Source organism: Scleropages formosus, chromosome 25 (assembly GCF_900964775.1).
Source record: "Scleropages formosus chromosome 25, fSclFor1.1, whole genome shotgun sequence".
Taxonomy (NCBI): Eukaryota; Metazoa; Chordata; class Actinopteri; order Osteoglossiformes; family Osteoglossidae; genus Scleropages; species Scleropages formosus.
The window spans coordinates 16,716,587-16,730,654 of NC_041830.1; the positions used below are offsets into that span (position 1 = coordinate 16,716,587).

Sequence of the window (14,068 nt, forward strand, 5' to 3'; positions counted from 1 at the left end):
GAGTGGGCGAGACGAGGGCGGCGCGAGGGGCAGAGATGAGCACACGGTCGCCGTATGATCCGCTGGCACACGTCGCACGTCCACCCTGATCGATTTCCATTTCGAGCGAGAGGATGCAAACTGCCGGTAACAAAGAAGGGATGACTCCGAAGTGCTCTCATGTCGTTTACTTCTGTCTGGACCGGGTGATGTACGGGGGGGTACGAGGAACGCGAACCCTGTTCCTTTCTCACGAACAAACAGCAGCAGGCGCCACACCCCAGAGCTCTGCTGAAGCGGCTCTTGTCGAGTCCTGTTCGCTCAGAGCAGGTTATTGCCCTGAGCCACACATTCTATTTCATTTTCGCCGCAGGGAGCTCGCAAAGATGAAAACAAATGGAGATTCAGACCGGTTGGGTCATTTTCCAAAGACGGGGACTCGCAGGTGGGTCGAGAGCGACTCCCGCCTTGCCAAGGTTAGTGAAGGAAAACTGCTGCATCACCGCTAGATACACAACTTACAATGGGTCACTCATCCATCCATCCATCAGTGGAACACACACACTCTCTCCATCACTCGCACACTACGGGTGAACCCGAAGAGCGCCTCAAGGGCAGCGAGAGGGACGGCTGGAGGACTCGCGTCCCCAAGCTGCGAATGCCGTCCTTCCGGATGATTCCGGCCGTGCCGCGGCACCGCGATCCGAGCTCGATCGGCCATCTCCTTCGGCCCCCCATCTCTCACCGGAGGATATGAAGGTTCCGCTCGGAAAGGGGCCCAGGTAACGCACATGAAGCACAATTCACGGCGTCCCCAAAAAACGCAGGGGAGACGCCGAGCCGCTCGCAGCCACACGACGCTCGCGGATAAAGTGCATTAATCAGAGCGGCATCGATCTCACGACAATCGGTCCTCTTTCAGGCCCTCGTGTGACACGCTGTGATGTCGAACTGCAAAAATGCGCCACTGACGGCGTCCTGAAGTGAAACGAAAGAACGGGCTTGTGAGGATCTCTGCGCCGAGCTGCTTTTAAAAGCACGGCATTCAACAAAATGCCACAAAAGGCACGAGATGCATCAATAATTGAAGACTGATAAAATATAAATAAAATATAAAGACAAAATGCAGTTAAAGCTGAGCAGCGGCACAGCGCAGGGGGACAATTCCAAGAAACTAAAGGGGAGGCAGATGGCAAAATGAAAGAGAAAGCGCAGTTGGCTCGGGATGAGGACGGACACGGCATCGGAGGAGCACAAGCATCCGGGTCAAGCGATCGCCCTGCCGGGACACACACACACACACACACACACACACACACACACACACACACACACACACACACACACTCTCCGAGAAAAGTGAGCCGGCACAGAGCCCGCAAGATCACCAGCTCGCCAGGACAGGCTGTGGAGCAGCACAACCCTGCCCTGGAGAAGCATTACTGACAACGACTGAAGGCACGGATGTATGGCATTCTTTGGTTTATTCCAACGTAACCGCAGTTGTTTACTCACAGAACTCATTCTTACACTTACATTTACTCATTTAGTTGACATTTTTCTCCAAGGTGACTTACAATGTTAAGGTGACAATTATTTACCCATTAACACAGCTGGGTAATGTTACTGGAGCAACGTTAGGGTAAGTACCTTGCTCAAGGGTACAAGAGCCGGAACCTGCGACCCTTGGATCCAAAGGCAGCAGCTCCGAGCACTACGCTACCAGCTGTTTTCCTAAGGAGACTTGCAGTACAGGTGTTACGTAACGGGCGAGGTAAAGAGTACGCTGTGGACAAAGACCTCCTTCGGGCGGCGTGCAGCCCGAAGACACTCGGAAGGTTTGTCGGGTTCGAGTTCCCGAACCCCCTACGGGTGAACCCCTGGGTGTGCGGCCTGCTGTGGCTCTATCGGCGGGGTAGAGGAGCGAGAGCAGGAGCAGCGCTACATGGGAGAGGAACAGGACGTTCGGAGACTAGATAGCGGGCGGGCGGCGGAATTCCGGATGAGCCGAAGGGACGCGAAGGGACGTACAACGCAAGCGGTTTCACGTGACATTAGCAGCATCCGCACCGGCAGCTGTGTAGAGGGGGGTCCCAAGCAGGTGGAGAGAAAGAATGTGGAAAACCTGGCCACCGCAAACGTGAAACGATGCGCGATGTGGAAAAAGCACCCAATACCCGACAGGAATGCGACGTTATCCGTGGCAATGTTGCCCATTTTTAATCGATCTGGGAAACGAGCAGCGCTCCATTCTCGGCATTTCTCCAGAAGGCCACCAAAAAGTTGCTTCGTTTCTACACGTATCTGTCTTTTGGCTGCGCGCTTCATGGAAAATCCCAGTTCCATCAGGGCTGCGCAGGGCGGTCTTGCCGCGCTCGATGTCGGCCCCCGCGCGCCCGCCGAATCACCCTTCTCCTGGGGTTGCTGCACTTACGACCTCTTGCTCCCTGGGGTCAGGCGCAGTTCAAAGCCCCATTTGCCGACGTCACCATCGGCAGCCTCGGAGACAGCCAACCGGGGCGCTGCGGCGAGCTGGGGCGCGGCGCGGCTCCGGTGGCGAGAGCTTAATGTGTGGTGACAACAGTTAAGAGTGAGCCTTTTAGCACCGGGTCTGGGACGGGAACCTTTTTAACGAGAGGAGGCAGGTTTGAGCGCCGGTCGCGCCCTCCTGGCCAAAACAGTATCTGTCACCAGGCGGACCTGTTAATAATAATAAAAAAAAAAGAAAAAGAGAAAAAAAAAAAAAAACCCTAAAGTGTGATATTGCGCAGTTTATTAGGCTAATGAGGTGGGACAGGAGCAGCGCTGCCCCTCTGGACATGACCCTCCCCGGCGCGGCCTGGCCCCGTCAAAACTCGCGACAGGCTTCCACGTTGACCTTGGGGTCAGCGGCGGCTCCCAGCGCCGCGATCGCCCGTCCAGGTGAAGTCGACATGCACCGCCGCTCTCATTAACAGGCAGCGAAGCAGTGTGGGATACATCCCGAGAGTGTTTGTTATACCACGTAAAGGGTAAACACGGCACAGGCATCATCTCGTAGAGCTGCGCTCTGCTTTAATGAAGAGAGGGGAAAGTACTGGGCGCCCAAGTATGACCTCTTCACTGGGGGGTTAATGAAGTCAGAGCAGCTGGCTGACAAGGGCACTGATCATCACTGACCAAGGCTGGGAACAACACGCATGGTTTGTCTCCCAACAGACACATATAAAAACACCAGCCACGCACATGGAATAAAAACGGCACGAACTCTTTGTACGTGCGCTTAGTTACCGAAGCCACGATGCTTCTCTTTTCTCGCCACGAATCCCAACCTGTGCGTGATGAAAGGATGAACGTGGGGAGGTCGCGCGAGCTTCGCACCGCCGTTACGGTCGTTACAGAATTGGCCTAATTCAAGAGTGCACATCGTTCCACTTCCACAGGAGCGCCCTACTTTTACACCGAACCTTCACCTCCCGAGGTCCTTAAATTGGTGATCTAATCGAAATCAACACTAGGTGCTGTGCAAGACAAACACTTTCCAAAGGGACCACAAGTAACATTGTTTGTGCTTCTATAACGAAGCATCTTCCATTTGGAGCAAAATGTAGGATTATTGCCAAAAAACGCCGTTCCACGATGTTGTGCTGCGATACCATCTACGTCCGTGCGCAGAGTTACATTTACCCTTGTGTTGGTGTGAAAAGTGTGAAAGTTAGAGCTTTCTGCAGTAACAGGGGAAAGTATCTTTTTTTAAGTACAATATATTACATGTCCGTGCTATAAAGACATACAGTCCTGCCGTGCATCGCAACGCAAGAGTCCACACCTGCACGAGGAGTCGAGCCAGAAGACGAGAGAGCCCCGAGCTGGAGCCGCGGGACAGCAAAGCAAGACAGGGCCCCGCAACCCGCAGGGGACGTAATACGGCAACGATGTTCTGATCCCCCAAATGTCTCCAGCCAAAACCCAACAACCCAACAACGAGCAAAAGGCTCTGCGTGAGGCACCAGCAAGACCCCCAGCACCTGAGAAGGGCTCTCTGTTTCTCACCCCTCTTACCCGCCCTCACCAGAAGGTACGCCCTTCCTCAAGCCAGCTTGACTTGTCGAGAACATCGGGGGACAGCGAACCGTCTCGGTGACACTTCTCGTAGCGCAAGGGCGGTACCTCAAAGAGATGACCGGTCACCTCTGCAGCTCCTGCAGAAATCCAGTGTCCTATTGAAAGGGCTCCTCTTCACAGGGACCTCTGCGGGGGGCGTCGAGGCACAAGTCTGTTTAAAATCGCCCTCCCACTGTCAAAGTCACAAGACAGTTCAGTGGCCAAGTTATTTCGATCTCCGTAAACCCAACCACCCCGCTGACCTTTAACCCTGGAAGCACAGCCGTACAACAGACCCTGCCGGGCCACTCCTCGGAAGAGACGACAGACTTTACCCCACGTTTCATTAAACGTTCAAGAGGCGAACATGAACATTCGTGCACAAAGGCCGCTTTAAAAATGCATCGAGGTGTTCCACGCTAATTCATACTGATGACAACTGTTGCATTTATGATTGATACTTACAGAAGATATCAAGGACACTTGAAGAGGACCCGCCACATGCAGTAGGTTATGTCACCAAATTATCAGCAAGAAACTCAAAACTGTCAAATCTCAGAGTCAAGGAGTTTTGTTCAGTTCCATGGTCGGACTGCTTTGTCACCAGTTCTGCCATGAGCACCGTACCGTTAACCTGGATCAGCCGGTATCATTTCTATTTTCGACAGTGCTATCACCGTTCAGCTGCTCTCATCCCCAACATTTTGCAGTGTTACCCTTTCACGAAGGCAGGCCTTCAGCCTAGATCTCAGGGATCCCACCATCACATGCTGATCTCACATTGCCAGGTGTGCGATAAGATCAGATCCAACTACTGCTCATCTACATTAATTCATCCAGCAGACACTTTTCTCCAAAGCAATATTCAGTAGGTCACAAAACAAGACGAAGAGCTTTGCACACAGACATAAGACTATCGAAGCACAGCTCGTGTGTCTGACACCACCATGGTGTTAGCTCACATCCCTGCAGTAGCTCCTGCAGAAGTGACATTCAAAGAGCAAATACATAGGTGATCATAGCGGATGGCGTTGGACTCATTTATGGAGCTCTCGGGAGATCAGGAGAGAAGCGGTTCTCAACAAGATGGGTCTGCGATCCTCCTTGAACGCTAAGAGGGATTAGGCCGCTCTGAGAGACAGGGAGTTTGTACATTTAATCAAGTAATTGAGGCAAACTACCCTTATTTTCAGCGAAACGGCAGGTGCCCTTCTGGGGACTCAAACCTGCAGCAGTCAAGCTCAACAACGCGAATGTCGGCCGCAACATAAGAAGGCATCAGAAGTCCTGCAAAATTGAGGGCGGCGGATTAATATTAAAAGTGAAGGTAAAAACCACTTATCTTTCCTTTTGCTCTATAGGGTCTTGTACCCTATTTAGAAGAAAATCGTTCTCCCTGACTGAGTCACAAAAGTGTTTGAACACGAGTGCAGCACATTAGCAAGTGATCTGTAAACGCACCGTGCGCGAGCCGCAATTAGCTTGAGCTTTATCGGCCCTGCCATGTGCGCCGAGGTCGCGCGGAGGCTACCGACTTCTGAACTCTGAGTCAAACGCCGCGGGAGCGACAAGTGCCCAGCGAGCCCCTCGCGGGCGGATCGTGACAGATCGGCGCCCGCGGCGCGCTGCCGGCCGAGGGCTGCCCGGGGCCGGGCTGCTCGCGACGACGTTCCCCCGAGGCGCCTCCGGCGAGGTCCCTAACGAGGGAGCGGCGAGCGCCCTGCACTCTGGCAGCGGGCAGATGATAAAAATTTCATTTTCCACACTCCGTGCTCCCAGGACGGATCAAAGAGGCCGGCCGGCCTGTGAAATCTTTTCACTCCAGTTAAATAATCACAACAGAATAAAATATCTCCATTGTTAACTGCTTAACAGATCTATTCAGCTGGAAAAGGAGCGCCTGACTGGTGCCACAAAGAGTGCGCGTGTGCGTGTGCGCAAACAAGCTGAGTTACTAGGAGGGCAGTTCACCGGACCTCAAACAGGAGCCTTACACACCGGCAAAGTGAACACGAACACGCGAGTATTAAATGAAGAAGTACTCGATACGCCTCCTCCGTACAGCAACAAGTGGAGAAGCAGCCCGAAGCCTGGGGGACGCGAAAAGTCGCAGGCCGTCGGGTCCGCGGCGTGGCGAGGAGACGTGTGTCGGGACCGTGCCGCGCGGCCGTAAAGATCACCTTCGTCCCCTGTCCGAGGGCAGGACCTTCAACTGCAGCGAGGCGACCGCGGGAAAAGAGATGCCAACTTTTGCTTAACTTCTCCACACGGCTCCACCCGGTAGGAAGAACAGGTGAGCGGCTGTGCATTTACCCGGGGGCGCGCGTGAACTCGGCCCGCTCCCGCAAGGTCGAGTCCGGCCGGGAGCGAGAGAGCAACGGGAAGCCCGAGCCACCTTGGGACGGCACGGAGGAGTCGGCTCGGGGAAAGGTCACCTGGAGGTCACGGGAGCTGCGATGGCCGACATGAAAACGCGGTAACTCTTCCCTCCGCACGGAGCGTAAGGGCAACTCTGGAACATTCGCACTCCTCGGTGTCACCCTTGAGGAAGTAGAGAGCGAACCTGTACTCGGCGGCACTCGTTAAATAAGGAGAAACATCCCGACGGGGCGAACAACCGCTGGAAAGAGGCGTAAAGTGTCGTGACCGCAAGTCGGCGGTGCAGGCGGGGGGGGACGGCTCTCGTTTCCAGAGCGTTGCCGTAGCGCCGAGCTCAAAGAGAAGCGGCGGAAACGACGGCCCGCGGCCTGCGACCGACCTGCCGCGACCCCGCCGCGCAACCTCGGCTGTTCCGGAGGCGCGCAGGTGCGTATGAATTTTTCAAGGCGCCCTGACAAAAGCTGTCAACATCCCTTCTCCGACTCGAACCCCCTTCAAAGGCGTATATGAGGCATCTTCACTTAGCCTACATTTATTTTCTGCGCATTTAAATATTCTAGCGGGCGTTCGGCCTTTCTCGCCATTACGCTGACGGCTGTGCGTCAACAACTTGCGCTGCATTTAGTTTTGACAAAGAGCTCCGGCACTCTCGGTTCGGACTCTCTCCTCTATTTAAGATTAGAGCCTTAAAAGACTAAAACGTTAAACATGTTCAGCCACCAAACCGCCCTTCGCCCCAGAGAGTGTGTACGTCCCGCCGCGGAGCATCTCTGATGGGGTAACCGGTGGCGCACGGTTAGAGCTACTGCCTACGGACCCAAAAGTTACAGGTTGAATCCCACCCCCTAGAGAAAGATACTGACCGTAAATTACTCCAGTGAAATTACCCAGCTGTACAAATGGGTAAATAGCTCTATGAACATTAGCGCTGTGCTTGGAAAAAAAGTGTCATATAAATAAGTACATGTAATGACTGTTTGTAAAACTCATAGTTCATTGTGTGCGAGAGAACATTAAGATATGAGATCATCACTTATCGTGTTTCGCCAACACGCAGCGGACAGACCTTTGGTGACCGACGCTTAAAGCTCTCGTGCGAAACGTTGCGGCGTCATAGCCAGCGGTACCGAGGTCTCGCGGCCCCCGGGTCGTGGGTTCGGAGAGGCGGAGTTCGCATTGCCTCCCGATGTTTGTGTGGGTTTCCTTCTGGTGCTTCGAGTTCCTCCCACAGTCCAGAGACATTACCCTATATTCCAGGGTAGGCTCTGGGCCACAGCAATCCTCCATTGGACAAGTAGGCAACGTCGATGGGCAGATGGATGTTCCATTTTGTAGAAGTTACATATTACTGAAGCGCAACACTGAAATCTCCCCGTTTGCAGCACAACGTTGCGTCCCTCGGCTCAAGACTCACGGTAAGCGTGCCGGAGTCAGAGCTCTTACCTGCTGGGCCCGGGGCTTGTACGGCGAGCTGTTCTCCAGATCAGCCAAGATGCTAGTGAGCGAGTCGATCTCGGCATCAAGGCTGGAGCGCCGCTCTTCCAGAGTCTTCTCCGGACCCTTAACCTGGGCAACATGGCGACAAACGCATGAACGCAAAGTCTCGGTCCGTGTCCCGAGCGCTTACGAACGCTGTCGACGCGGTCGAGGAGAGCAAGGAACCCTGGGAACTGAGGACCGAGAACAGTCACCTGGTCCCTCCGAGGTTGCTGCTCTGCGATGTGCCCTTAGCCTGGAAGAAACAACTCAAACACATGCGGCAAGATATATAAAGGCAACTTGTTATGCGGCCTCCCATGAGCGCTTGCTTCTTTCTTTCAGACTAAGTGAATATTTAGAGGAGCGTGAGCTACGTCCTGAGAGCGCACACCTCCTCTTTTCAGCCGCTTAAAGTACATCGGCTGCACCGTTAAGAGAAATGTAGGGGGATTTTTTTCTTCTTTCTGTCTTTCTTTCTTTTTTTAAGGAAATAGGTTTATTCCCTGGGTAATTTCAAAGTTAGTTCAAGCTGCAGAACGAGGGGATATAAATGGAAAGTAGGAAAATAGAGTCGGCACTAATAAAGCACATTTGTCTTTACGTGAACAGCTAGCACAGGGCGGCGTGCACAACAGCGTCGAGAAGCGTTCCGCTAGAGCTCCGCGTTTTATTCTCGACGGCTGTGTACGTTTTAACAGCGACGGGTTGCGCCGCCACACGGGTTCGGTAGAGGCGCCTTAACCGCACTTGAAACGTTCGAGGGAACGACGCAGGGGAGGGGGACTGGGAGGAGTCCAGTCGTGTTTGCGCTCAAGTCCAAACAGTCACGTTGACTAGCGTGTCCTTGTCTCGAGCGTCAGGCTCACCGAGCCACGAGGGATATTGACGGCGCCGTCGAGGAACGGCCGCCTGCGCCGGATGCCAAAGCGATCGGTGCCTCGGCTCCTTCCCTCTCGCACAAGCAAACTTCGGCCCCTTAACTGCACTGCGAAGCTGTGTGCGTTACATCACGTCACCCCAAAGATAAAAGGGGGGCACCTGGTGGAGCAGCGGTCGGAGCTGCTGCCCTTGGACCCGAAAGGTCGCGGGTTCGAATCCTACCTCCAGCTGTATTAGCCTTGAGCAAGGTTCTTACCCTAAATTGCTCCAGTAAAATTTACTCAGCTCTATAAAAGGGTAAATAATTGTAACCTTAACACTAAGTGGCTTTGGAGAAAAGTGTCAGATAAATGTAAAAAGCTGGGATTTTCGGCGCATTTCGCCCTTTACTGACCTACATATAGTACTGGAAAATGTCGAGGTTTGGCTGGAGCCTCACTACCGCGCTACTAATAACAAAACAAAAAAAAAAAAAGAACAAAATGTCCAGCAAGGTTTTTGTATAAACCGAGATGGGTGTCAGTGCGAGTGCGGCGTGAGCCGAGTCAGTGGCCGTTACCACAGCTGACGCAAAAGGTGTCGGTCCTTCATCTGGGTGACGGATGTCAAAGAGGATATTGGCTTCGCGTTCCGCCGAAAGAGGATGTTGCTCTTGCGTATTTCAGGATATGCAGGGAGGCCGCCCGTGCGAATTCCTGTCCGATATCCCCAGGTTTACCTGGCGACGCTCCCTCTCAACGTCATCTAACAGCACAAAGTTACTTCGTGCCACTCTGCACACCAGGTGCCAGCTGGTTATTCGTTCACTTTCATAAAAGTAGCCTGAGCCAATGGAGGAAGCCACAGGGCATCTCCAAAAAGGGAAAGAAGAATGAAAGACAGGCTCTGCAAGCTTTGGTTAAGGTGTTAATTTGGGGCCGATTTTAACTTCGACGTTCACAAATACGGGCACTAAAGCACAAGGCCTTAAGGAGCAAGCGGCTCCGTCTTCGGCCGCACCTTTGAAGGGCTTTCGGGAAGGGGATCCCACACCTGCACGCTGAAGGAGGCGCCGTCGGCGGGCGGCGGGGGCAGAGCGAAACCTCCGGGCGGAGACGGGAGGCTGTCCGGGTCCTCCGCGGGGGGCGGCGGGGGCGGGTAGTCACCTGCACGCAAACACAGGAAGCACACACAGGGTTCTTTTACAATCTCGGACTTCTCGCTCGCGATTCCGATTCGGGCACCACGGTACAAGTACGGACGGGGAAGAGAGCAGCGAAGGCACCGCATTCGTAGCGAGAGTTCGGCACGGTGCGGAAACCCTCGGCTACGCCACCCCGTTAAGGCACGCCGACACACCGGTTCGGTCGGTTGTTAAACTCCGCAAAGCGGAGCCCAAACGCAACGTCGATCGTGTTCGGACACACACGGACTTCCAATCTCCTGTCCAGGCAGCTTCTGAGACTTATTACATGAGGGACACTTGTATTCGGCCCCTTACGATGCCAAATCCTGTTCGCGGGGGCAAATTTACATGCGTGCATTCGGCATTTGCTCCGCAATTTCATCTGTGTTGCTACCCACGTGTCTCTTCAGATTAAAACGGCAAAGTGCGCAAACCCAAAGCCTTAGCCTGGTAAGTGGGCCAAGCGGGAGCCGCGGTACCCGTCCGGCGGGCGACTTCTTCGCACGACCCTGCTAATCCCCTGGGATTGGGAGCACCCGTCCTGCCGAGATGAACGCTCGCGTGCCAAATTGGTTTCGGATCAGACTCGACTCGGCTCCAATTTGACCGTGTCCTTCTAAGCACCCGGCCAGACACGAGCAGCCTGAAGCAAAGCCTATTAGAAGATGTAAAAGGACTTTTCTAACGTCAAAACTTTGACGAATCGCATTTAAAGATGGCGCTTACATCTTGGCTTTTACGTGTCCATGTTGAGGCCCGACTGAAGTCATCTCCATCGTTTGCCTAAGTTCGCTGACCATTTAATAATCCGTCCCAGGAAAGACGTTGTCAAGTGCTACTTCCATGAATCGGAAAGGAGGACTAATCCATGCCTGGCAGTGGGAGCCTTGGGTACAATGACCGTGTGGCACAACACATCAGTTGCAGTACAGCTCCTGACTGGAAGACATATTGATCCACGAAACAAAGCGAAACAAAAGGGGGGGAGGAAGAAAAAAAAAAAAAAAAAAAAAAACACACACACACACAACAGTTTTCGTTTGGACAACAAGCTGTCATTTGCTTCCATTCAGTTACATCTACAATTAGAATATGAATATGGAACAATCAGTTGCATGGATACCAGACTCACTTCAGAGTTAATTTGCCTTCTCTTAACCCTAGCAATGCCAGCACGAGGTGCGTACATCTCACTTTCGGATTGCGTGTGAATTCTAACTCGCAGCTAAACTCTCGGAAGTACTCCAGGGGCCGGACAAAAACGGCGGAAATTCACGAAAATACTCGGGCGCACAGAGGAGCGGAAGGTTTCGAGGGAAGTGTGGCGTTCCCACCTGCGAGGGAAGGCGTCGTCAGCAGAGCGCTTCCCATCTCGGGACGGAAGGTCAACGACCACAATATGACCGCCCACTCGTGCCCACACGAGCCCGTGGGAACATCCCGCCTGGCTTTAATAAAAAGGCGCCGCGTGGCGACAAACGGCCACGCGCGTGACGAAGAGCTCGGTCCTTCCCTGCGGGTACCGGTCCAGGTGGGACGCCAAAGTGCGAGAGCGGCGGCCGAGTGACCGTTGCTGCCGAAACTAACATTGCACGCCGTCCAAACGCTTGCTTCGAAACGCCCGGAGAGGGACGGCTGCGGGCGAAACTTTGCTTGCGCTCATCATTTATACACCTGCGCTAAACACATATGACTGGGGCAACGTGATAAATGTTTTAACACATTTATACATCTTTTAACACGCCAATTACAAGAGGTATTGATTTAGTCCGTATTACATCACAAGTATTTTGGAAGGGAGAAGGCAAATTGTGCGACCGCACCACGATACACAGAACCCAGGTGGCAGGCAGGCGCGCGCAGGGACGGGGAACACGCGACACGGCGAGAGGAGCGGAAGGCCTTCCGTGCGGCGAAAAGGCGAGGCTCCGAAGGACGGAGCTTGAGGAAAGCCGGCCGAAGGCCCCCCGCCCCGATTCCCGCTCTCGGAAAAGCCGCCGCAACGCGGAGCGCCGATGAAACCGCACTGAGAAATGTGGAGTTTGTCCCACGGGCCTCCCAGCGCAATCGCTCCACCCGTTTTGACCTCAAGGAACGCGAAGTTGAGCCTCGCATAATAGTTTAAACTGTTTCATGCGTACCAGTACGGATTATGAAAATTCGACTTAATAATCATTTAATGGGCATGCTGTAAAAGGCAGATATTCGTGCGTTATGAAAAAAATGGCAGTACAGACCGCAGTTTGCCACACGGCGAAAGCAGGTCGCGCCGCTCGGAGGTCGGCTTGCTCGCGACCTGCTCGTCCGCAACCGTCGAAGCGGCGTACGCTCACCTTTTTCCCCGTAAACGCCGCCGATCGCGTCCTCTCTCCGACGACGTGAGCCGTACGCGGGTTCGTGAGCGGCGTTCTCCGACCTCACCTCCGTGCGCGAGGAACCGCGAACGAGGTTTTAAAGGGCTATCGGATGTGGAATTTCAAAGAGGCAAACGGAGGAAGGGGAGCCCAACCTTGTATCAATGTGGCCGTGACCAGTAGATCAAGCGAACATGTGTATGCAGTGGGACACCGAGCAGGTCCTTCAGGTACTAATATTACTATGGTAAAAAGGCCTTTACAGTTGAAAGGGACAGCCGGTAACGTAGTGCTGAGAACTGCTGCCTTTCGACCCGAAGGTCCCAGGTTCGAATCTCACCTCGAGCTGTAGTACCCTTGAGCAAGGTACTTACCCTAAATTGGTCCGGGAAAACAAAATTCCTGAGCTGTATAAACGGGTAAATAATTGTAAGCCTGTAACACCGTTGAGGTTACAAGTATTACAGTAAGTCGCTTCGGAGAAAACGGTCCGATAAATACGTAACAGGAACGGGACGATTTCTCCTAAGTAAATAAAGTGCAGAGTTTGCATTTCCTGCTGTAAAATCAGTGCACTTATTTGGAATTGTAGGTATGTTTCTTCCGTGCTTTTTGCGCCCGCCGTGCCGGAACCAAAAAGAAAAGCGCTCGGAGGGACATGTTCCACGGCGGGCGGGCGGGCGGAAGGCTCGGGCCTGCGAGACGTTCCACGTTTAACGTTCGCTCGGCCGCGGGGACGAGTCGTCGCCTCCCCCCCACGCTAGTTTTGATTTACTGGTGGAAGAAGCGAGGAGGCTCTGTACCGCGCTGTTCCACAAAACCGCAGTAAACAAACATAACCACGCACTTTCTGGAGCAGGGGACGCCGAGCAGCGCCAGGGCGAACCTTTCACCGCGGCTGCCGGTCCAAGCTGGGACGAGGCGGACCGGACCCCCCCCCCCCCCCCCTTCGCAGCTCCTCTCGCGCACCCCCACGTGCACCACGCTGGACTCATCACAAATAATGCAGCGCATTTTAAAGTCAAGAAAAAAGTTGACGTCCTTCGCCTGAAATCTCGAGCGTCGGAAAGCGCTCGGGTAACCCTTCGGGTCTTGCACGAGACCAGAACGAGGAAGCGGGCGGGTAAAATCGTCACCGATCCCACACACCCCGGGCACAAACTCTTCAGGCTTCTCCCCTCTGCCAGGCGTTACAGAGCCCTGTCGGCCAGAACAACAAGACACGAGGACGATTTTTTCCCCTGGGCATCACCCTCACGAACAGTTACGCTCCCTAGGGCCTATGGGTCTCCTATGAGTACAATATATCCCAACACTTTTGTAATTCACTTGATTTTTTTTATATTTATTCTTTTACCTCCGTAAATATGCTATTTATTCTGTGTCAGCTGTCCGTCTTGTCTGTTGTCTGTAATACTGAAAGCGCTAAGCACCAAAGCAAATTTCATGTGTGCATCAACACATCTGCAAATAAAACCTCATTCTGATTCTGATTATGACACGTGAAAACAAAGCTATGTGGAGAGTTTTTTTTTTAAATCATTCATTCATAAGAGATGAAGTGTTAGCGCAAAGCTCAAACTTAAGCCTGCTGAAAAGGGAATAAACTGCTTTAATGACTACTGGAACACAGCTGTGTAATCGTCAGCAAAATTTTAGAATTATAAAAAAAAAAATAAAAAAACACGTGCCAAAAAAATGCATAAATACAGCGAGGAGTTTTACCTTCAACTCGAAACTACTGGTTTCC

General features: G+C 53.2%; 1 protein-coding gene across 7 annotated transcripts in view; it reads right to left on the minus strand.

Moving 5' to 3' along the window:
- The window catches only part of lpp (LIM domain containing preferred translocation partner in lipoma), a 74,194-nt gene that overhangs the window by 25,227 nt on the left and 34,899 nt on the right, over positions 1 to 14,068 (minus strand). For 6 of the 7 annotated variants that reach the window (XM_029249237.1, XM_029249241.1, XM_029249240.1 and 3 more), the window contains exons 3-4: positions 9,799 to 9,944; positions 7,885 to 8,007 (exon numbers count right to left, since the gene is read on the minus strand). In XM_029249237.1, the coding sequence (XP_029105070.1) occupies positions 7,885 to 8,007; positions 9,799 to 9,944 (269 nt within the window). The remainder of the gene's footprint in view (positions 1 to 7,884; positions 8,008 to 9,798; positions 9,945 to 14,068) is intronic. The other variant, XM_029249243.1, reaches the window with a different exon arrangement.